Source organism: Callionymus lyra, chromosome 11 (genome assembly GCF_982586985.1).
Source record: "Callionymus lyra chromosome 11, fCalLyr1.hap1.1, whole genome shotgun sequence".
Classification (NCBI taxonomy): Eukaryota; Metazoa; Chordata; class Actinopteri; order Syngnathiformes; family Callionymidae; genus Callionymus; species Callionymus lyra.
In genome coordinates this window covers 10,388,197-10,413,290 of record NC_141828.1, presented here as the reverse complement: position 1 = coordinate 10,413,290, position 25,094 = coordinate 10,388,197, and the positions used below count along the sequence as shown (strand labels likewise).

General features: G+C 41.8%; 1 protein-coding gene across 1 annotated transcript; it reads right to left on the bottom strand.

The window, feature by feature from the left end:
* Positions 1-1,086: 1,086 nt before the first annotated feature.
* LOC148069201 (TATA-binding protein-associated factor 172-like) lies at positions 1,087-24,752 on the bottom strand. The gene is made up of 38 exons (XM_087802007.1): positions 24,370-24,752; positions 22,635-22,758; positions 21,088-21,202; positions 18,569-18,709; positions 17,954-18,153; positions 15,630-15,760; positions 15,427-15,556; positions 15,284-15,352; positions 15,115-15,204; positions 14,939-15,034; positions 13,720-13,896; positions 13,467-13,607; positions 13,269-13,393; positions 13,054-13,174; positions 12,881-12,985; positions 12,661-12,810; positions 11,513-11,655; positions 11,273-11,447; positions 11,008-11,211; positions 9,047-9,467; positions 8,125-8,309; positions 7,898-8,054; positions 7,721-7,830; positions 7,437-7,638; positions 6,719-6,867; positions 6,490-6,642; positions 5,141-5,262; positions 4,901-5,068; positions 4,761-4,838; positions 4,559-4,688; positions 4,359-4,500; positions 3,955-4,085; positions 3,421-3,540; positions 3,199-3,351; positions 2,922-3,133; positions 2,687-2,846; positions 1,626-1,796; positions 1,087-1,559 (listed from the first exon to the last, which is right to left on the bottom strand). Exons 1-38 carry the CDS (start codon positions 24,381-24,383, stop codon positions 1,413-1,415), a joined length of 5,562 nt encoding a protein of 1,853 aa, XP_087658133.1. The 5' UTR covers positions 24,384-24,752; the 3' UTR covers positions 1,087-1,412.
* Positions 24,753-25,094: the final 342 nt, after the last annotated feature.

The window sequence follows — 25,094 nt, the reverse complement described above, 5'->3', positions numbered from 1 at the left end:
CCGAAGCCAAACACCAGAGGAACAACAGCAGCTCGTGACCACGGTCCACTCCAGCAGCTGGCGGCGGAACAAACGGGCCACGGTTCCGAACGATGGCTCTGAGTCCGAGCAATAACTCGCGTCGCATATGTCGGTTCATGCACAAGAATGTCACGTTGAAGTCAAATGATGAGCCGGGGTTTAGCTCCTGATCCTCCCGTCACAGGCTGGAGCAGCAGTTTCAACAAACATGGATCTCACATCTGTGGCCTCAGTTGAATGAGTATTGATCACCAATATTATTATTTTTATTTTTTAAACATTGAGGCGCACAAAGCCATCAACACCAGCATGAACTGTCCAACAGGGATTTTACCGACTCCCATCATCGTCACCTGGATGTTTAGAGATTATTTTCCTCACGTCCTGCAGCTGTAAAGAAACTTTAAAACATGTAGGTAATAGTTGTTGTTTGGGTTTTTACAATAGCAGTTAAGGGACCTTAAGAGAAAAACTGTTTTCTTATTTGTGATGTTTGTGTGATTCGTAATGTAAACAGTTGAACAGGCAATAAAATAAAAATGACAGAATGGAACAAAGTTGTGTTTTATTTAGTCTGTTTTGTGTGTGAGGAAGGCGAAGAAGAGGGTGCAGGTGTGGCGGACATGATGACTGACGGTTATCCACTAATGGTTTGGATAAACTTATTTCATAGTAAGTAATTTGTATTTATATAGCGCTTTTCCAGACCAGGGTCACAAAGCGCTTAAACAATCAAAATACTCCATAAAATATATACTTAAAAGGTCAATATAATAAACAACACAGGAGTTCCAGAAAATCAAGGAAAAATCAGCATCGCAACAAAAAGGTTGGTTCAAATCCCTCTTGAAGCAACTCAAACTCGAGTTAATGTTATTGTACTGTGACAGAAAACTCACAAGCTGGATTCTAACCAGCGACCTTTCTTGACGAGACCCCTACGGATCATAACGGTGAGCGACGGCGCCCTCTGCTGGCAGTGAGAATCCAGACAGCGAGAGAAAGTTTGTAGAATTTATTACGATTCCACTTCAGTGACAAAAGAAAAAGGCAATTACACAAATATGTACACATCTATTATTTATTTTAAAATACTCGCGACTAGTTTGGGGTACCAGCTTTTTCACTTCAGTCTCCTGAGGTCACTTCCTGTCGTCGGGAGTGTCAGGAAAACTGGAGTCTTTTTCCAGAAGAAGTTTGAAGATGCGGAAAGTGAAAGTGTGAGAATCACGGAGTCGTTCCTAACACTGTTTCTCTGGCACTTGATCAGGGTTTATTGCTTCGGGCGTGATGTTCGGCGGGAGGAGGTCAGGCTGGTAAAAAAAAAAAAAGAAGAAAGTTCTGACCAGGTCCAGCTTGGTCAGCAGGGGGGAGGAGGGTTGGGGGGGATGTTACTGCATGGAGTGCATGAAGCTGTCCAGGTTGTACTCGGTGTCGTACTGCTGCTGGTCCCAGAGCTCCCCGAGCCCGTCCAGCACCGACTTCATGGACGACTTGCCGGAGGTGGACGAAGACTGGTCGCTCTTGATCTTCTCCTCCTGCAGAAGAAGAAGAAGAAGAAGGTGAGCACGGACGGACAACGATGCGGGAGCGAGAGCTCGGACCTTGTCCAGGGTGAAGAGGTTGAGCAGCTGGTCGGTGCCCATGCTCTGCAGGCTGGAGTTCTCTTGGCTGATGATGGTGTTGGCGATGCTCATCTTGAACTTCTGCAGGCCCATGATCTTCTCCTCCAGGGTTCCTCGCGTGATCAGCCGGTACACGTTCACCACGCGTTTCTGCAAACCACAAACTGGTTTAACCCTTTCCCGACTACACAAAGTGTATTTTCATTTTATAAAAGTTATCTTCCTGCAAATCGTGGCTGCTCTGATCGCTTAAGCTGCACTAAGGTCTTCCCACTGTCACCACTAGGGGTTCAAGAATCTGGCGCTACGATCAAATCACGATACAGGAGCAACGATACGGTATATTGTGATACTGTAGGAACAAGGAATATATATTTTTAGAATATACAGACCAGACCAAGATTAAGTTGGTACTGCTTTCATTTGATTTGAAACCAAAATATGTTCAAGAATTTAAAAAAATGTTTAAAAAGAAGATGGAGTCCACTGTACAGTATCCTCTCGTGCCCAGTCATTGCAGGAGTTCTTTGTTACTTTACCATCTTATGACCGCTGCCATCTAGTGGCCGGAAGATAAATTGCAACACAAATTTTAAATAAACTATTGAAATTTAAACCATAAAATTACTTTGATAAAGTTAGTATACGACTCTAATCTGTAAAATATCATAATTTTTTTCCAACGATACCGTTTCAACCATCAAGTGTATCGATATATTTTTTTTACACTCCACTAGTCTCAACATCGAAAATCAAAACTAGTCTTCTGGAACTAAAAAATATACTTTACCCAATCACCAACTCAAACACTGCAGTATTCGTCTCACCCCCCCTTAGTGAACTCAGCACCAGAGGTGCATATTTAACCATCATCACGCTCCACTTTACAGCTATTATTATATTCTAAATACATTTTTTTTTTCTATCACACATGAAGCTCAGGAGTTTTGTCGTCAGGATAATCTTTGCGTCTCTCGACTCTCGTGCGGATCCATCTCCTGTGTTCGGTCCTACTGTGCAGCTGCAAGTGATGGACTCACCTGTCCGATCCTGTGGGCTCGGTCCATGGCCTGCAGGTCCCTCATGGGGTTCCAGTCGTGCTCCACGAACACCACGGTGTCGGCGCCGGTCAGGTTCAGACCCAGACCGCCGACATGAGTGGTGAGCAGCAGCACGTCGATGGACGGGTCGTTGTTGAACCTGCGAGCGGAACAAAAAAAAACACTTTTCTTAAAAAAACCCAGTCCTGGACGTTTACGAGGGTCTTCTTCTCACCTGGAGACGATGGAGTGGCGCAGGCCGGCCTGCACGCCGCCGTCCAGTCTCAGGTAGGTGACGCTGGGGAGTTTGGGCTTCAGCAGGTCGTGCTCCACGATGTCCAGCATGCTCTTGAGCTGGCAGAAGATCAGCACGCGATGCTGCGCCACCACCGCCTCCGTCCCTCCTTCGGAGCCGGCGCCGCCTCCCAGACCGCAGTCCAGGAGCAGCTGCGGGGGTCGAACGACGACAGCGTCAAGATATATCGGAAACCGATGTGACGCGAACAACGCACCTGTTTGAGAGCCGAGAGTTTGGGAGCGTGCTGCATGTCCCGCAGGTTGGAGTTCTGACTCGCCAGCTGCTCGGAGATCCGCTTGTACTCGGGGTGCTGGGGGGTCAACACCAGGCTGGGGTGGTTGCACAGCTTCCTCAGGTACTGCAGCGCCTGCACCAGAGACACACAAACATTATATATAGTTTCATCTTCTTTGGCTCCCGACAAGCGTCCTCGCACCTGGAAGACGTGTCCGGTCGCCTTCAGCTTGGGCTTCTCTTCCTCCGTGGACGCGTGAGAGATGCTGTCCTCCAGGCTGGCCTTGGCCCGGGACTTGGCGAAGTCCTCGTAGAGTTGAACCTGAACACGACCAAGTTCACGTCAACAGAGGAAAACGACACACGAGCTTCTTAAATAATCTGGTTTCAAAACTAAAAGCAAAATGTACTTTTAAAAAAGATCAAAAACTGTCGTGTGAAATTGTGAATAACAGAACATTGGTTTCAATGATTTGTAAATATTAATTTGTATTTTCAGTTATGGATAAATTGTGAATGTTCTTTAAGAAAAGTCACAAATCGTCATTTATTCCATCATTCAAATTATGATCGTAGTAATTTTAACTGTTTTTCAAGTACAACTTGCTAATAAAATTACAGTCACACAGTTCTACACATCACCCAGTAACACTTTCAACACAATAACATATAGATCTATTTAACATTTTAAGTGTAAACGACCCAGATTGTATTTGAGCAGAGTCAGCAAAAGCACCTGCAGAGGACTGAGGTTACAGTAGTAGTCCTGGATGATTTTGGGAGGAAGGTCCTGCAGGACGTCCTCCTTCATCCTCCTCAGCAGGAAAGGCAGCACCTGACGATGAAGCGCCTCCATGGCCAGAACACCTGCAGGAGACATTTCAGGTCACGGCTCGGCTGAACACCGCTTTAGTGTCAAGAAAAGTTATTATTTTACTTTTGTGCAAGGATGGCGTTAATGAAAAAACTTTATGACATGATAATACGTCTAAACGGACACAAATAATTAAACTCAGATGATGATTTTGAACCATTTGAAAGTTTGTTATTGTAAATAGGTCAATGTCTGTCAAGACATTTTAGTTGTTGAACTGAAACTAAATATTTCTTCTTAATTTAATACAAGTTTATTGGTCGCACCTGCTTCTTGTTCCCGCGAGGAGCTTTTGGCGTCTCTGCTCGCCAGGATGGGTTTCCCGTAGCGGGCGGCGAACTGGCGTTCCGTCCCGAGGAATCCCGGCATGAGGAAGTCGAAGAGCGACCACAGCTCCAGGACGTTGTTCTGAGAGCAGAGCGTCGGTTGAAGTGAATCCACTCTGGACTCAAACCGTCGACCTCACCTGGATCGGCGTTCCCGACAAGATGACGCGGAAGTTGGCGGCGACCTGCTTGATGGCCTTGGAGAGTTTGGTTTTCCCGTTTTTGATGATGTGGCCTTCGTCGAGGATGCAGTAGTTGAACTTTATGTTCCTAAACAGAGAGTATGATTACGACCAGCGCAGGTGTTGCCCCGGCACGCTGGGACTGAACCCGCCGACTCACTTGAAGAAGTCGATGTCGTTCCTCACGACGTCGTACGAGGCCACGACCAGGTTGTGTTTCTTCACCTGGTGCTGGAGCCTGCGGACGCGACACAGGATGTGAGGTCACGAGCAGAAATGACGCTTCAGCCGTGATCTCACCTGATCCTCTCGGTGGGCGGCCCCGTGTAGTGCAGCGGGTTCAGGTACTCTTTGGAGCAGAACTTGCTCACCTCGTCCACCCAGTGGCCGGTCAGGGTGGGCGGACAGACCACCAGCGACGGCATCGGGCTGCAGTCCGCCCCCTTGGTCTTGGCGTACTCCTGCGCCCTGAACCAGCAGACCCCGTTAGTGTTGCCGAACGAGAGCCGAAATATCCAAAACGTTAAAAACACTTGGTACCGGAGGAAGTGATCTCCGGCCAGGATGCAGATGGATTGCAGCGTCTTGCCGAGACCCATGTCGTCGCACAGGATGCCGTGAAGCTTGTATTTGTTCAGGAAGGAGAGCCAGTTCACGCCGTCCTAGAGGAGCCAATCAGAAGCTTGGAATTTGAACGTTGTACCAGCATCTAAAAACTAGGTCAATCTGCTGTAGGGTCTAAAGTAAATAGAAGGTGAAATTGGTGGAGGTGAGAGGAAGAATTGTAAACTTTTTCTAAAGCAAAAAAACATTTGAATGCAGTTTTTGGATCCTTAAAAAGATCCAGTTTTCAATCCATCCATCTAAATCCTGGGACCTAATTTATCAACTTGTCACCATGAAAATGTTTCTAGAAAAACATTAAGAACAGAGTCTAAATAAATCAAAATATGAACTATAATTCATGAGCAAGCAGTTTTTTAACAACTACCGTATTTTCCGGACTATAAATTGAAGTTTTTTTCATAGTTTGGCCGGGGGTGAAACGTATACTCTGGAGTGACTTATGTGTGAGATTATTAACACATTATTACCGGTATATCATTTCACATGTTATTTTCACACTAAACAAGAGGGCGCTCTAGGCCTGTGTTGATAATTTCGACATAGAAGAGGAAGCGCCACATCTTCTACCTCCGGAGTTAGCGGAATTGTTTAAAAGTGACACCGAGGATGAAGATTTCATTGGATTTTAGTTATTTGGAGTTACAGGGATGGTTTGGTAAACTTCTTAGCATGTTATTTATGCTATAAATATCTGAATAACTCTTAATATGTTAGGATACCAGGCACGTTCTCAGTTGTGTCATGAAACGTAAGCATACCGTACAATTATTCGGCCTGTAGTTGCCTCTACTCTATCTTAAATTGCCTTTAAAGAAGACATGTCTGTTCTTGGTGTTGGATTTTATCAAATAAATTTCCCCCAAAAATGCGACTTATACTCCATTGCGACTTATATACGTTTTTTCCTTCTTTATTATGCATTTTATGGCTGGTGCGACTTGTACTCCGGAGCGACTTGTAGTCCGGAAGATACGGCAATTTAAAAAATATTCTAATGTCGATTTTCAAAACAGTATACAATGATTTAAGTGATGAAGTGAAAAAAAGCCCCCCAAAATATATATATATATATATATATATATATATATATAAACGATTACAATTAACATTTAAAGAAAAGTGTATTTTTAAATAACCACTTGAATCCATGAGTCACTTTTTTTGTTTTGTCCCATTGGGCTAAATATTTCAAATGCTTAAAAGGCCAGTGAATTGTGAGTGAAAATGTTGTGATGGTCTCTAGTGTTACTCATGACACTGACCTGCTGGTACTTCCTCAGCTCGGCTTTGATGGGGACGGGTATGGTGTAGTTCTCCAACTTCCTGCTGTCCAGCAGCTGCTCCAGGAAGTGGCGCTCTCTGGCTTTCTGTTGGATGAGTTCAGCCGACATGGCGGGAGGGTCCGGGATTCCCGCCTGAGAGAGATCAACACTTTTCATTGGAGCCATGTAGATTCATCGGGGGAAAAAAAACGGCATGTAGTTTCTGTACCTCCAGCGGCAGCAGGCGGATGAGCGTGGCGAAACACTGAGTGGCCATGAAGCGGACGCTGTCGCTCGGGTCGCTCATGCGGCCCAACACTGGCACCACCAGCAGCACGATGTAGGGGACGATGCCCACGTCCAGCTGCTCCATCACACCTGCAGGTGAACTGGTCAAGGAAAGCTCAAAGCTGAAGTCACAAAATCCAAATTCATCCTATACTGTGCCTCCTTGTTAACTTTACAGCTTTTATATTGTGATCACATGTGGCCGTCACAAAGTCAAAGTAAAACTGATTGCATAGACATTTATGACAGATAATGAGACTCACTGGAGTTTTCTCACTAGATTCATTAGTGACGGGTTGATGAGGTATTATGACACAGCGTCTTCAGTTTGAAAGACCACTAGATGGCACTCCCTGCTTTATAATCTTTGGCTCTGATCCACTAATTCATTGATTCATAAAAACATCATTTTCATAAAAAACACTGCCATCAAGAGTCCTTTCAATAAATCATAAATATTTGTATTTTAAATGTTTTCTAAAAAAAACTGTTTTGTGTCCCTTAAATTAAAATGCCCAAATTAAGAAAAAACTTTTTTTTAAATCTCAAATCATATTTGTCAATATATTTTGTATGGTTCCGCTTTTGTCTTTTGATTGGACACGTATATGATGTGGCCCTTTCGGCAAAATGTTTTGGCCCCCAACAGTGCAGGATACAGGCCAAAGCCTCGATGGCGCCCTCTTGCTTGGTGCAGTCGTCGATGGCGGCCAGCCAGGGGAGGACGCTCTCCAGGAAGCTGCTCATGGTCTCCAGCGTGGCGATCTTGCCGAGCACGCCGACGCAGCGCGCCGCCATGTGACGCACGGCCGTGTACGGGTGCTGCAGGCAGGTGAAGAGGTGCTGGAGGTGCTGCAGCAGCTGGGATGGGAAGAAAGAGGAGATAAAAATAATCAATGTTGAGAGATTGATAGTCAAAATAACTCAATAATAATAATGTTACCAGGGGTTTGAGTTCTTGGTCCATGGCTCCGGCCATGATCTCCAGCACTTGTAAGGAGTTGACCAGCTCCTGAGCGGCGACGTCTCCTCGCTGTAACTGGACCTGTCGATCTGGGACACAACAGACCGATCAGAACCCTGAGAATGGGTCACGACCCCACGAGAGGAAGGAACGTACCGATGCTGTGATTTTCATCCACCGCGATCCTCAACGGTCCGACTGTGTTCTCCCAAAGATACGGCAGAGACTTGGTGAGGTCTGCGCCAAAGTGGCGTGCGATGGTCGTCAGGGAAAACTCCGCCCCTCGCCTCTGGATCAGAAAAGGCTTCTTCGTCTGAAACAAAATCGCCCAGCATGAGTATTTACTTTTCAAGTGACAACAGTGACAGAAGAACACGGGGAACCTCGTCGTTGTCCGTGCTGATGGTGCTGCCAGGAGGGAGTTCTGTGGACGGGGCTTTGGGGGCTCTCGGGACTGGACCCCTCTTGCTTGTAATTGCAAAGGCAGCCTTCTGGTGGCGGTAGAGAGTGATGATGCCCCGAGTCTGGTTGACCATGTGATGAGTGCAGTCTTTTTCGAGACCAGTACCTTAAGGAGGAGAAAAATGGAAAGACTGTGGGAATGTTGCTGGTAAATTTAAGTAAAATAAAATATGGGGGGATTTTCTAATTCTTCCCTACAATCCTATCGTCTTCATCATTTAACTTGTGAATTTCAAATGAGCTTTTACTTTATATATCAGTGATGGGTGGATGAGGCTTCATGAAACAGAAGATGAGGTTTCATGACGCAGCGTCTTCATTTTGAAAGGCCACCGCTTTATATCTAGTTCTGATCCGAGTCAATGAAACCCTATACACTGTATCGTGATACCTCCCTGGCCGTTTCTTGAGGCCTCATCACTACTACAGAGAACTTTTAAACACCAACTGAAAGCAAACATCACGTTCAGCACTTCTGTCATTACAGTTGCATCGAGCACAAACACAGACCCGATTCACCTGCATCAATAGTGAAAGAAGCTTCTCAACAGAATAAGGCTTCACAATTGATGGACTAAAAAGATCTGCTGAACGTAGACAAGCTTCGTAAAGAACATTATATAGGATGAGTTCACTCAAAGGGAGTGAGATGAAAACTAGAGATATCCGTTTTGAGTATTTATCGAGCGAGTTAAAAGTGACTTAAGTAGTGATGTCAAATAACAGACTTATAGCACATGTTAAAACAATTCTAAAGTCACTGAATCTAAAAATAAAACCAGGCCATTTGTAGCGATCAAAGAGTTCATTAACATTAACATGAATAGCTGCTTGAATAATTACCTCTCGCGGGGTCTTGTGTCGGGGGAACCGGGCGAACAGACGAAGGAGTGACGGACGAGTCCACGCAGGCGGAGGCGCAGAGGTTCTTGATGATCTTGGAGTTGGGACATGGCGTTCGCGGCGCACACTGCTGGAGCAGCTTTGCGATGAAAGAGGCGGCGTAGCCCTGAATCAGGGTGTTCTCCTCGCGCTTCAGGGTCTCCATCAGAGGCCGGATCAGAGGGTTGAGCTTGTCGGGGAGCACCTGCAGTTTGATGATGGCGCAGGCGGTGAACATGTGGACGCGGAGCTGCAGCTGCTGCCACTCCGTGCTGGTCTCGGTCACCGTGGCTTGAGCCTGCTGCCGCTTGCTCTCCAGAGCCTGGAACTGTTTCGTCTTCACGTTCAGACCCGCTGTTGTTTCAGCAAAGATGGTGGTCACCTGAGGTTTGAGAGAGTAAGATCAGAGAGAACATGAAATATCTCTGTAGGGTTGAAGATTCTTCTATTATTTCATAAAAATAATTGAAACTCAATGTGAAAAAATGAATGAATAAATAAAGTTTATTTCGGGCAGGTCAGTTTAAATCATCAACATATCTATATAGTTTAGCTATGAAAATATCATGGTTAGTGGTGTCTATTGCTTTTTTCGGGTCCTTGAAAATTCTTTTGAGTGTAGTTTTTGGTCGATGGCGTCGGTATTAATTTCTACAGATTCAGTTAGAGCTAAGGCAGTCGAGTGATTCTTTCTGAATCCATACTGGCCGTCATAAAGTAATTTGTGTTAGATGATTTAAAAATAGTAGTAGATGATTTCATCAACTACTACTATTGTTAAATAGATTCTCCAGTACTTTTGACAGTTGTGGCAGTATTGAGATTGGTCTGTAGTTGGTGTAAACTCATGTGTATGAACACTGGGATAACTTTGGCCACTTTCATTTTGTTGCGAAATGTCCCAGTTTGGAATGAGAGATTGAAAATGTAAGTTAGCGGTGCAATGATTCCCGGTAAGACCTTTTTATAATGGGTTTCAGACCATTTCATCAGTGGACGTTTCTGCTACACATATGTTGACCAGGTGTCAAATCTCTGTGTCCTTCACTGGAGCGAAAAACAGAGCTTGGATTCATGTCTGTGTTCTTATCAAAGTGGTCCCAGAGTAGGGGTGAGACCGGAATGTCCTTGGCTGACCTCGGCCCGAAGTTCACAAAGAATTAATTGAATTTGTTTGTTATGATTTCTGGGTTCTCTTCCTGTACGTTGTTGTACCTGAATTGTACCTATTGTATCCAATTTCTGACTGGATCGTCCTAGATTTTATGAACTGTCTGTAGAGAGTTTTTTTTTCCTGCAGGCATTTATCAATTTTTTTGTAAGCCATGGTTTCACCTCTCTTTTTCTGATTTGTTCATCATTTTCACAGGACAGTGAATGTTCTAGAATGTTTCAAAGTTTGCAAAAAACCTAAACAAAAACCATTGATTTATTTTGACCACTAGAGGACTTTTACCTAAATATAACCTAAATAAATAGTATCCCAAGTAGCAACATTATATCAATCTAACTATATCTATATATATATATACTGTCAAAGCCAAGGTACCACGAAAGGTACCCTGTATTATGGGAACACATAATATACACTCAAAAATCATACTCAAGTAACTCAAGTAAAGAATATAAAATAATCCAATGGTAAAATTATGCCAAGATAGTGTGAAACAGGAGTTAAAATAGATGCATCTTCTTTTTTGCACAAGTATAAATCTTTTGGTATATTTTTTTAAAAAGGCCAGAATAAATTAAGATCTTAAACCAAGAACTTTAACTAAAAGATATAATATAAATAACAATTAATTATAGAAAAGGACAAATAAAACTTTCAGCTGCAGGCACATTTCTACATGATTCATTTTATGGTTCAACTACAATCCCATGAGGACCACGAACTGAAGAAATGATCTAATTCTTCTCACCAGTTCGTTAGCTTGGTCGATGGTGAAGACGCTGCAGTTGAGCCGATCTTTCAGGTCGATGTTGGCTTCGGCTAACAATGCGATGAGATGTTTACACTCGTTCTGCATACGTGTGAAAGGGATGGCGATCTCGTCGTAGTAGAGCTGCTCGGAAAGAATAGCCAACAGCCGCGGCTCGACCATGGATGAGACCACCTGACAGTCCTGACCCGGAGAAGATGAGAAGTCAATATTCAGGCAGCAGGTGAATTGGTCATATATTCACCTTCTGGAGTGTAGCCCACTCGCAGAGCACCAAGGACACAGCGATGCGCTGCAGAGCAGACTTGGAGTTGAGGTGGAAGAGCAGCAGATTACCCAGGGACTCAGCAGGCCTCAGCTCTTGAGTCTCGGCGTTGAGTTCAGGGTCACAAATGCAGCGACAAAGAGCCCCGAGCAACCTGCAGAGAAACATTTTTGAGTCTTTATGGAAAAGAGAAGCCCCTGCGAAAATTGTCAAACTTACTTTGCAGACATTAGACGAGCACGGACCACAACGTAGTCTCGTGTTATTGCGTCGTCCGACACCGTTTCTGCTCCGGCGATGTACTCCTGGACAGTTTCCTTCACCGGAATGCTGCCCAGACGTGCCTTTGCGCAGGCCTTGTCCTGTTGAGAGCAGTGAAGATTATTTTAGGCAAAGGTTCAAGAGTTTGATTACAATTTATTTGACATCTATGCTAGTAACAAACTGTTAAGAGTGCTGGAGCCTCGTGTACAAAGGAATGTGTGGGCCTTCTACTAAATATGACACCCAAAATCCAGAAAATGGTGCACATACAAATATATTGAGATGTATTAATCTGCATGTGCACCCAAATAAAACCACTTTTCCTTTGCACATCGCAATCAATGTAGAATTAATCGCAGACTTGCTTGGCCCTTTGCACGCCCTCATTTACCTATTTAAATAATATTTAAATGAACCAGAGTCAGTTGCTTTCATTCTGCAGCTTTACTTTGATCAAACTCACGCAATGTTTATCTGTGACTCCCGTAGAAAGACTTAAAGCGATCAGGTGCTGACAATTCTGTTTGTTATATTATAAAAAGAAGTTTATTCCTCAACATTTTTTCTGAATAGCGTGAAAAAGCAGATTAAAATATTCAGTAGAAAAGGATCGATGTATTCTTAATAAATACAGATAATCAGTTCGGTGAATGATTTAATATCCACTTGTGTAACAACAAACACAGTGTTTGTGTTAACTTTGACTAGTGAGGCTTTTTAACACTATCTTCCGTATTGATACATATGGAATATGAGGTGGAAAAGTATGTACCCTCGTTTTTTTTGCACGTATGACCCCTTAGTACAAGAGGCCCCTGGTGCTTAAACAAACAGTGTGAAAAACATTTCTTAAAAAGGCATTTCAATGAAATTCAAGAGCAATGTTTTAGAACTAAATGTTTTTGTGTCTCCATTATTTTAATTTAATAGATACTTTGTAGAATTTGGGGCTACATTGTGTGAAGCAGCATCACGCGAGTTCAGATGCAGCGATAGAGAAAACGAGATAAAGAGAGAGTGAAAGAAAAAGAGCGAAACAAAGAGAACAAAGAGAGAGAAAGTTCTGCTTTTTTTTTTTTAAATGACAGAGTCACATGTTATACCTTGTAGCGCGTCTTCACTTCCAGCAGCATGTTGAGGTCTATGGGAATGTGTGAAGCCTGCATCATTAGACAGAGCCAAGCACCCATCCACGGACAACTGGCTGCCACCACAAACTGCTGCGGAGCCTGAGACAGCAGCTCCATCCACACCTGTGTCACAGCAACAACCAGATGATAAACTAATGCCACACAAAGAACAGGATGACGACGAACCACAAACCTTTTGGTTGAGTTCAAGTATTTCCTCGGTACTTTCAAGTATGCACGACTGAAAAATGTGCCTCAGCATGTCTTGCAGGATCGGGTTGATCCACATCACACACTTCTGTTAAACATTAAGGCACATTATCCGTGACTGAGTACTTCTTTCCGTGACATGTGTACCGTGTTTACCTGGTCAGCTTTAGACAGAAGGGTGAAAAGAGTTTCCAGAGCTGCTCGCCTGACTGACGATATGGTGTGTCTCAAGAAGGGCCAGACACGAGGGACCAGGACTGTGAGGGACTCCTGCATGCTAGAAGAGGACGCCCACATTCAACCAAAAGTCAAAGATTTGTTGGAAAATAACGTTTAAATTCAACATTAACTGAAGTTTGAGTTGCACTAACCTGCTCTGCTGCACTTGTGGATAAGTGAGAAGAGACGACAACAGTGTCATGATACTGTTGGTGGAGGCGGTGAGATCGTCCAGATCCAGAAGAGCATCCCACAGGGTGTTCACGATGAAAGGGATCTGACACCAGCATTCCCGGTTATGAAGTTGTCCATCTCCATGTTTAAAAAAAAAAGAAATCTTCTTTCCTAACCTTGTTGGGCAGAAGCTTGACCAGTCCATCCACCACAGGGATGAGAGATGCAGCAGCTACAGCTCTGACATCGTCGTCAAGGTCCTGCAGGCCGGTCGTTATGGCCGGGAGCATCCTGGGCAGCAGCATTGAGATCAAATCCTGAGATAGAAAGATGCAAATATCAGATACAATTTCGTATTATGACTTATCATAAACCAATAATGGATGATGTTATAGGATAACCTGTCCTCCCACCATCACGAGTACATACCTGACGGACGGCCAGGGCGTACTTGATCCCCAGCAGGCCTCCATGTCGAACCTCCCACTGGTCTTCTTGCAACAGCTTCAGCAAAACGTCTACGGTCATGGAAACGCCGCTTTCAGTCATGTAGCGAAGAGCAACGCCGAGTGTTTGAGCACATGTCTCCCTGACCGGAGCAACCACCTGGTGAACGTTAGGAAACAATTTTGATTAGGGAACATGTAATGACCGATAATAATGACTATAAAATAAAAACAATAAAAACTGTTTTAGATGCAGTGCAATATTTTAACATTTTGTGGTGTAATAGCTGGTAATAAGAAACAAAAAACTGAACTGAAACTGCTCCACTGGGTTCTTTATACACCACATGTGTCTCACTCGAAAAGATTGGCTCAAAATCAAAGTAGATTAATGCACATGTAGATATTGAGACCTCTAAAGAGGTCAGTGTGGAAGACAAATGAGAGACAGATATTGAAACTGTTTTGTAGACGTTGGACAAAGATAATTAAGATAAATTTGGCCTCAAAGAATAGAAAGACAATATGAAAAAAAAAAAAGAAATCATACTTCTGAGTCCAAGGACTGTCAGGGAAGTTTGAATTCAATATTACCAGAAGTCAGATGGTTGCCTTTAATCAAAAGGAAATTAATGTTCATGTTGAAATTGTAAAGATGCCAGTGTTTAATATATGACAAGGTCCAGATAAGACAACACACCGGCCTGTTAACAGTGAAACTCTGATTAAAAGGAAAGGATTTGAATGCGAGATCATTTTGATAGATCAAGTTTATGTGGCAGGAAGTGTTGTTCTGATTGTGTAATTGTCAATCTTTGAAGCTCGGACGACCTTTCGCACGGAAACTTAAATTTGATCACGCAAGAGGCCCATAATCAGTTTGAAACCTCGGTTTTACATAGTGAAGAACAGAAGACAAAATCCAGGTGACCAGAGGAGTCAGCGCTGCATAATATAGATTCTTAAATGACTGCTCAGATACTTGTTTTGACTGTGATTGTTATAGAGAAGTTGAGATCTGTGAGTCAAAACAGAACCTCAAAGTGGTTCCAAGCAGAAACTAGTTTGGCATCATAATCTACATCACATGATCTTTAGTCAGAGGTTTGAAATGATGCAGGTGCAAGTGTTCTAATGCCTTCATGATCAGCACATATTCACATGTATTTGTTTGCATTCAGAGATTCTTATCGGGCACAAACCTCGTCGGAAACAAAATCTCCAAATCTGTCGAGGGCGAAGACACAGAGCAGCCGGATGATCAGGTCTTCTATCCACTCCTGGTGCTGCCTCTGCATCTTTTCAAGTTAAACACAAGAGCTTCAACATCACAATCAGGGGTCCAGTCCCACAATAATGTCTTCTTTCTGACACGTACCTGTTCTGCAGTGCTGCCCGCCAACTTCCCACCGCCAGATCCGTGTGACTTGAGGATTTCCCTCAGACCAGTGCCTGCACCGTGTCGGATCTGTGCGCCAACACATGCACTGAGAACGGCTCGCCGACAACTATTCAAGTTTTTAAAATGGGTTTTAACGACATCTTACCTCCCAAGAGGGATTAAAAAGGTCATTGCAGAGCTCCTCACAAAAACTCTCCAAAGGCCACTCCGGAATCTAACAACAGAGCAGAGACGTCAGACCTTTTTGTCAACGACCAACCCATTAAGACAGTTTTGGTTGTCACGTACTTCCTCAAAGACACTTGCGTCATCTGGAACTTTATTTAATGAGACTTTGCGCTCCGTGGCAGGTTGATCGATCACGACGCTGCTGATCTTCCTCCTCTTCTCTTCGGGTTCACCATCGAAGCTGTCGTTGCTGCGAACAAGCAGTCGTACAATTGTGGTCAGAATATAAGATTTCATCTTTAAATGAACAAAATATGAATCACCTCTTTTCATTTGGATCCATGTCTCTGGATCGTTGTTTCGCAACCAATTTGGCCATCCTCTTGGCCTTGTTCTTCTGGCGACTGCTCATGCCTGGCCGGAACTCCGAGTCGATATACTCCGCAGCTTGCATCTGATAAAGATTTTAAATAAGAAGTCAACCAAAGTCTTGTAAAACAATAATGTTGATGGGACAGTGCATCACATTTAATCGGCTGTTTTAGGTAAACTAAAATTCAGATTCTACCTCTGATGTGTATTGTTTACTCAATAATTATGTAGTTGCTTTAACAAGTTTTTATACGATAATGTGAGTCAGTTGCAACCTTAAATACATGTCTAAAATACATCTGTTTAACTCTTCAAACAATTATCTTAAGCTACTAAAATGAATCATACAGTTTATTCCAGTTACTCCATGAATATAGCTGTGGAGCGATGAGCAGCTGTTTTTTTTAATTTTTTTTAGTCGTTTTTAAAAATGCAAACCAAAACTCAAGTTCTTTGCTGGAAACACAGTGAAGCACTGAGAGCAGGAAGTCTATTGTAAAGGTAAAGCCCACTGTCAACAAAACCACGCTGTGTCATCACATGTGCGTGGGGTGGAAACAAGGAAGTGTGGCAGCAGAACAAAACTGCTTTCATTATCAAACCTTGTAAATACCTCAACGGCAGATAAAGCCGACGACGACAAATGGTGGAAGACCAAGAAGAAAATAAAGTTGACGTTTCATTATGAATCAGTTGTTGCTGGTGAAAAATGATCACACTCGGAGAAAGAGAGATGCACTTTAGTTTTAATTTTAACACAAAGAACCTCCATAAAGTTACATTTTTTCCTCAATTCTTTACATCTAACAGAAGAGCTTTACGAGCAGACCGTTGTCATGGCAACTTGACTTCTCATGCAGCAAGTCTGGCCTCCATAAATGCTCTATGATCTTTTAGACTCTTAATCATAAAATTCCCTTTAATTCTTTGCCTGATGACTTTCACTCAACAAGGCTTTCCATATTGCGTCACATCAGATTTAGATTTGATATAAATTACCTTTTGCTTTACTTCAAAAACTTGTATTAATGTAAATTGGCTCTTTTGATCCAACTGAGCCCCAGCTTAGTCAATTGTTTACTAGAAATCAACAATGGTTGAGTGAAAACACTTTGCAGCTAAATGTGGCCAAAACTGAAACTCTGGTTATTGCTCCTGATGATAAGGTTCCAGGGTTGAGTCAATACTTGGGTGACTTAGGTCAGTCTGTCCAACTGAGCCTGAGAAATCTGGGTGTTGTATTTGACAAAGACATGTCTCTAGTTCAACACTGCAGAAAACTGACCAGAAACGGTTTCCTTCAAGTGAGAAAAATGTCTAAACTTTGGAAAATGTTGTCACAACAAGATCTGGAGCTTGTAATCCATGCGTTTGTCTTCTCGTCTGGACTATTGTAACAGGTTATTTTCGTGTCTAAAAAAGAACGATCTGTCTCGCCTGAAGTTAATACAAAATTTTACAGATAAAATTCTGACCCGTTCTAGTAGAAGAACTCACATTTCTCCGATCCTTAAAACTCTTCACTGGCTGCCAGCATCTTTCAGGATCAACTTTAAAATACTGGTTCTTACTTTCAGATCTATTCATGGTCAGACCTTCCATCAGCGATCTGATCCAGCCTTACACCCCAGCTCGGGCTCTTAGGTCCGTGGATCAGAATCTACTGATGGTTCCTCACACACGTTTCAGGACCAGAGGAGAGAAATCTTTTCAGGCTGTTGCTCCTAAGCTTTGGAACGATCTTCCTCTGTGTTTGATGACCTACTGACTCCTTCAAGAAACATCTTAAGACACTTTTATTTGTTCAGGCTTTTCCTTGATTCTCTGAGACTCCTGTGTTTGTCTTATGCGTCTTGACCTTTTAAGCATTGATTTGATTGTTTAAGTGCTTTGTGACCCTGGTCTAGAAAAGCACTCTACAAATATTACTTCTATCAATTAAAAATCCAATAAAGGATGAAATTCTACGAAATGTGAGAAAAGCAATGAAGCTAATGTTTAGTTTAATTTGGCAAATATTAATAATTCAGCTTTGCATGTCGAGGTCGCCCAAATGGGTAGTGTGATGGGTAAAAATTACAAAAAAAGAGACGTTTATAGAAAAAAAAAAAAGAAGGAAGGAAGTGAGTGAGTGAGTGAGATTGTGCAATGTGGTCTCTCAGATGGACACGGTGATAAGAAAAGGGGGAATACTGTCCAGTCTGTCCTCACATCCAATTGATAAAGTTGAACCATGATGATGGGTAAACCATTATACTGGTATATTGACACTAACCGTGTGGTTGCGTGAGCTGTTCCCTGCAGGGGCTTTGCTTCCGTGGGCTTTCAGTCCACTTTGATGGTAGGTGTAGTCGAGGTCCTCGTCGTTGAAGAGTTCGTTGGTGTCCATGCCGATGGCAGCCCCCATGTCCAAGCCCAACTTCTTCTGAAGAAGCTTTCTCTGTCGTGCGAGGCGCTCCTTTGGGTCCATCTCCGCTGCAGAAAAATGAAAGAGGAAACATTTAATACATTTTTTGTTAAAGATTTAAATTCATAACTTAGAAACTTTTGTCTGCATGTGTGGTAATCAAAACTAGTTAAATGCAGTTTTCTTCTGCATATTTAAGATTCATCTTTTACTGTGGTTTTGTCTAAAGATTAAGAGATTACTTATATTTCGTATTTTAAGATTAGTGAAGCTTCTGGTTGAGAGCATCATAACTTCAAATAGAACTAAAGTAGACCTTTAAGAAAACGATCTAGAAAGGAACATTGTTTGAAAATCATGTTAGCAAACTTGTGATTCATCCAAAAAGAATATCTTCTACAGTTTTTGTAACCACTTGAAAACAGTCAGAGAGAGTTGCAGTGTGTTGGTGAAAAGAAGTCAATTCCATGAATCAGAACAAACCAGTTTTGTCGTCCTGCAGCTCAAACTCTGCCCCTGCAGACCCCAGCAGAGATGCTCCATGTTTGAGTAGGCGGGAAATGTCAAAGTGGTAGAAACTCAGTCGATCGCACGAGGAATCCGGCGATAAATCATCTGCCGACTCTGAAGGAAACACACATAATAAGGCTTTAGATGTTTTGTAACACAAAAATGACTTTGGTATTTAATCAAGTCGCTTGAGAGGAATTACTGAAAACGTTGGATAAAGCTTAAATTAAATAAAAAACATTTTGATATGAAGAGTATAGACATAATGAGGTTAACATTATTGAACAGAATTATTTGTAAGCCTATTCCAAACTGCAAAAATAAAATACTATAAAGAAATACACATTTAAAAAAGTAATTTAATAGTTTTTAAGTTAATAATAATTGTTTTTTAAATGTTCCAGTCAGATAATATTAAATTACAAACGGTAGAATAATATAATTTAATAATAACTCACTCCAGAAGTTCAGTGAGGATCTTTGAATGATCCAATGTTGTCCTAAATGACTGATGATGATAAAATGCACCTGTGTGTAATCAAGTCTCCGTATAAATGCACCTGCTCTTTGATAGTCTCAGGGTTCTGTTTAAAGCGCAGAGAGAACCATGAAGACAAAGGAACACACCAGGCAGGTCCGAGATACTGTTGTGGAGAAGTTTAAAGCCGGATTTGGATACAAAAAGATTTCCCAAGCTTTAAACATCTCAAGGAGCACTGTGCAAGCAATTATATTGAAATGGAAGGAGTATCAGACCACTGCAAATCTACCAAGACCCGGCCGTCCCTCCAAACTTTCATCTCAAACAAGGAGAAGACTGATCAGAGATGCAGCCAAGAGGCCCATGATCACTCTGGATGAACTGCAGATAACTACAGCTGAGGTGGGAGAGTCTGTGCATAGGACAACAATCAGTCGTGCACTGCACAAATCTGGCCTTTATGGAAGAGTGGCAAGAAGAAAGCCATTTCTCAAAGATATCCATAAAAAGTCTCGTTTACACACCAAACATGTGGAAGAAGGTGCTCTGGTCAGATGAAACCAAAATCGAACTTTTTGGCCACAATGCAAAACGATATGTATGGCGTAAAAGCAACACAGCTCATCACCCTAAACACAATCCCCACTGTCAAACATGGTGGTGGCAGCATCATGGTTTGGGCCTGCTTTTCTTCAGCAGGGACAGGGAAGATGGCTAAAATTGATGGGAAGATGGATGGAGCCAAATACAGGACCATTCTGGAAGAAAACCTGTTGGAGTCTGCAAAAGACCTGAGACTGGGACGGAGATTTATCTTCCAACAGGACAATGATCCAAAACATAAAGCCAAATCTACAATGGAATGGTTCACAAATAGACGTATCCAGGTGTTAGAATGGCCAAGTCAAAGTCCAGACCTCAATCCAATCGAGAATCTGTGGAAAGAGCTGAAGACTGCTGTTCACAAACGCTCTCCATCCAACCTCACTGAGCTCGAGCGGTTTTGCAAGGAAGAATGGGCAAGAATTCCAGTCTCTCGATGTGCAAAACTGATAGACATACCCCAAGCGACTTGCAGCTGTAATTGCAGCAAAAGGTGGCGCTACAAAGTATTAGTGCAAGGGGGCCGAATAATATTGCATGCCCCACTTTTCAGTTTTTTATTTGTTAAAAGTTTAAATTATCCAATAAATTTCGTTCCACTTCACGATTGTGTCCCACTTGTTATTGATTCTTGACAAAAAATTAAAATTGTATATCTTTATGTTTGAAGCCTGAAATGTTGAAAGGTTCAAGGGGGCCGAATACTTTTGCAATAATAAATATGACTTTATTAACACTCATTACCTCAAAAAAGCAATGATATAAATATAATTGCACTATTCAGCAAATAGACATTAAAACACTAGACCTTAAATCTGTAACCAGCACTTAAATCATTGTAACTAAATAAATAAAAGCATCGTTAACACACACGCAGTAATATTTTTAATATTGTAAAAGACAGAAGTTAATTCCAAAATAATAGTCGGCATTCAGAGTAGGACAAGCTTAGCAGAGGGAAGTGACTCAGTTCCATTTCATTAACGTTGTGTAGTGTGTCGACGTGTTGTGTAGTGATGTATTGTCGTATGACGAGTACAGCCATATCTCCATTTAATCGCAGACTGGATGATCGAAACGGTCACGTGAAAGGTCAGAAATTCGGAGCATTATTCAGCTAAATCCATCAACCTCAACCTTGAAAAGATGAACGTGAGGATAGAAAGTAAAATGATAAGATCCCACCAGGAAGGGGAATACAGAGACATTTTCCAGAGCCAAATGTGAGCCGTTGCGCTTCAGCGTGTCTGGGGATCACATGTGATGAACTCCTCACAAGAGGTAACACACTGATACCCAAGCATTTTTTTTAAAGTCCAAATGTAAGAATACTGCTCTAGTTCTCAATCATTTCACCCGGGACAAAAGTATTATCCAATATCAGAAGTGCAGACGCCTGAGAACTCACCATCTTTCGGCTTCGGAGCTGGGCTCCACTGGGGAATATTCTTCACGATGGATTCTACTGCCTGACCTGCAGCGATGCGCGTGTCCCAGTTGGGACTCCGTAGATAGTTCAGCACCTAAAAAGAAGACGCAGTCAAGCAATCACGACTACTTCTAAAGAACACATCAAATCACTGATGCGTCACAGACATGGTAATCGACAGAAAATTCTCATTTGGACCATTGTAACAATTTATTTGAGGCTAAACAAGAAGGATCTGTCTCGCCTGCAATTAATACAAAACTCTTCAGCAAGAATTCTGAGCCGCTCTAGTAGAAGAACTCACATTTCCCCGATCCTTAAAACTCTTCACTGGCTGCCAGTTTCTTTCAGGATCAGTTTTAAATCTCTGGTTCTTACTTTCAGATGCATTCATGGTGAGACCTTCCATCAGTGATCTGAACCAGACTTACACCCCAGCTCGAGCTCTGAGGTCTGTGGATCAGAATCCATTGATGGTTCCTGAACACGCTTCATGACCAGAGGAGAGAAATCCTTCCAGACTGTTGCTCCTAAGCTTTGGAACGATCTTCCTGTGTTTGATGATCTACCGACTCCTTCAAGAAACATCTTAAGACATTCTTATTTGTGCTTTTCCCTGATTTTCTGTGTTTGTTTCTCATGTGTTGAAGGGTTAAATTATATATCCTTATTTGATATATTCATGTTTAATCAATTGTTAACGTTGACAATATTACCTTTAACTCAGAAATGAAAAACACATTTTTGTATTTTATCTTTTAAACTCGATATTCTGAAAAAACAAGGTTGAAAAGGTATAGCCTATAGTATCTGTGCCTCAACTTTGTACGAACCTTCGTGTGCGGCTCTTGATATAAATAATAGAGGCCTTTGTGCATCGTTGTTCGGGAGCTGTGAAAGATATATATGTTTTAAGGAAGAAGCTGTCAAGCTAGTACTCTTCCCATGATGAGATAAGAACTTGTTCGGCTCTCAAAATGTCAAAACCCAGAAATCATGTTCAGTAGCCCAGGAGAAGGGTAACGGAGTGTGAAGAAAGACTGAAGATTCAGTGTCTAGGTCAGTAAGAAAGTATACCAAGAGTGAAAGTAACATCTGTTGTTCATAATGGAGTCAGATTTCGCAAACAAATTTCGCTCTTCCTTGGATCAAGTGAATGCCCAGAACTCATTAGACAAGAAGGAGGATTGAGTTCACTTTAGTGTCTTGGCCTTTTAAAGCATGTCTTTAAGTGGAGATTGTTTTTGTTTGTTAAAGCGCTTTGTGTACCCGGTGCTTTACAAATAACCTTTACTTTATTTACATCTAACTAGACTATAGAATTTGTGACTCCACACGACTCAATTGTTTTGAAAGAACTTTAGACAAGTGATGAACAAATTGTAACATGGCACGTTCCTTCGAGGAATAACTTGTTTTTTTTTTTACACAAAAATACTTCAGTCAAGATCAGTGATGTAAAAAGATTCCCGTGTCTTTTAAACTCGCATGCCTGCAAAGTCATGTTCTAAAAACTATTAACATACCTTTGATAGGAGGTTGTGAAGTTCATGTGGGTGGAGTTTAACTACTTCACCGAGCTGGATGGCTGCTGCCTTCCTGGTCACCGGTGTCGTCCCGGTGTCGAGTAGGATGAATAATCTGTCGAGTCTGAAAAGTAATGACAGAGATTGAGTTATGGTTAACCATCTGTGTTTTTAAGAGAAAATGATAACACCACTCAATAAGTCAGGCCTCCTCCATCTTAATCAATAAAACAAATTGAGTTCCGTTGAAAAACTTTTGCTTACCTTAAGATACAGATACATACTTAACATTTTAATCATATGAGGTTTTTAATTTAGAGAATCCACAAGTGTATTAAACTGACATTTGATATTTATAACCCGATATTTATTGTACAAAACGTTGTAAGAAATCAAGCAAATAGCTGAAAATGAGTCATAGTTCACACCATCAGATAGTTATCTGTAACCACCATTTAGATAAGCTTAAATCACTTAAAATGGAGTCGTTAAAAGTGAAAAGCAATGATTCTAAATTTGAAAAAGCTTCTAGTGGCAATGGCAGGAATCGAGCTCGGAAATTTAACGTTGAAATATAAATGATATAGCAAATACTGTAAAATGTAGAAAGATGGGGGGATTTTGGAGTTTTTTTTTTATTATAACACAAAAATAATTTTAAATGTTTCTTTACTTAGATTTTGGATCCAAAAGGAACCAGCAATGTTTCATAGAGAAACCAATTGTGAATATAATAAATATATACAATACATATCACGATACAGGGGCAACGATACAATATATTGCGATACTGTAAGAACAAGCATACATTTGTAGTATTGTCGAGTAAGGTAAGGTAAGTGAGTACTTGACTCAGTCGTAACTGCTTTCTATTATTTTTAAATCGACACATGGAAATATATCCGTTTAAAAAGCTGCTGGAGGTGACTGTATCCTCTCGTCCTCAGTAGTCGCCAGAATCTCGTGCGATTTCATTGTTGTTGTTTTTTTGCAACACAAAAATAAAAACAGTATTTGAATTTCAATTGTAAATTAGAATTCATTTTAACACAGTTGAATCACACCAAAAAAATAAAGTGATTTAAAGGCAAAAACAAATAGATCACTGCTAAAAAAAAAACGACACAGTGCTTTTGAAAATCAATAGAGAATCGTGAAAAAATATATATATATCGTTGTGTATATATATTAGCTCACACCCCTGGTTATGACCAAGTGAACCCTTCATTGATCGTCTTAGGTCGTTTATCTGTTTGGATTAGTGTTGAACAGTCACCACGAATAACTAGTAGCACCAAAGCCTCAGTACACATGCGTCTACTTTGCAATGCAAAAAAGAAACGAGACCACTGACACTGGGATGGTTCCAGGATCTCTCAGGTTCAAGTCACACACATTTAAATTATTAAAAAACAGGTTTAAATAACTAAAAAGTCAGATCTTTTTAACCCCAAATTATGTTTTGAATTATAGCGCCTAATATTAAAACACAAGTGGGAGTTTCTCGTTACAGAATAGTTTGGATTACAGCCCGGATCTTTATTAAAACACACAAATAAATAAATAGTTTCAGGTTTAAAGTGGAGACTATTGTTGTTGGTGGTATTAGGGAAGTCGGTCAGTCGCCATGCCGTGTGGGGAAGCAGTGTGGCCGGCTAATGGTTCAGGGAAAGTCCGGTGGGGAGCAGGGGGGCGAAAAAAAACACGAGAATATAAAAAGTGTTGTTTAATTTACCTTGAAACTGCCATGTTGACGGAACTTTCTCAACCCACATCCAACAGGCGGTATTTGAGGAGATAATATTGTCGTTTTCAGGAGGATAAGAGTAGATGAAGACAAGGCCCGGGCGCTGGTGCTTGTTACAGCCGGACTCCGTCCGCCAAAGACGGCGACTTCCACAATCAATTCATGGCTACAAACACGTCCCGAATATCTCCTTCGTTCCCCCGAGCGAGTGCTGAAGTCCGGGTTATCCCTCGGAAGTGGTCGCGGATGCGTATTTCAGCCTGATAAGGTATAAAGAGTTATTTTGCTGCACGTTGAGAGCAACCCAGAAGACTGTTTTTATAGGAGCAGCCATCTTGCATTTATTCCTTCCTCCATGGCAGGCCGTGACTGATTGGCTACGAGGGGATCTTGGCGAGCCAATGAGAAGCCGCGTTAGTAGAATAGTCGAATTAAAGGCAAAAAAGAAAACATTACCTTTTTCATTCAAAACAACAACAATCTTAGATTCAAAGATCATCTTTATTTATAGGGACAGATGTTCCGAGTGCTGGGTATTTAAACCCACCATCACTCTGGATTCAGAATGAGTGTAATATAAATACATTTACCAATTTAAACCTTTTTATCGCTTGTAACATTGGACTTGAAAAGCTATCGATCTGTATTCTCTTTACATTAAAATCCATTTTAACCATGAATGTGATAAACCAAGTATTTAAAGATGTAAGAAA

Bases quoted from the DNA above. Each gene is read 5' to 3' on its own strand.
- LOC148069201 (XM_087802007.1), bottom strand. The intron at 12,986-13,053 runs GTAAACACGGTA...AATGTTTAACAG, and splicing joins TTCTGTCTAAAGCTGACCAG to AAGTGTGTGATGTGGATCAA. The intron at 11,448-11,512 runs GTAAGTTTGACA...GTTTCTCTGCAG, and splicing joins GCTCGTCTAATGTCTGCAAA to GTTGCTCGGGGCTCTTTGTC.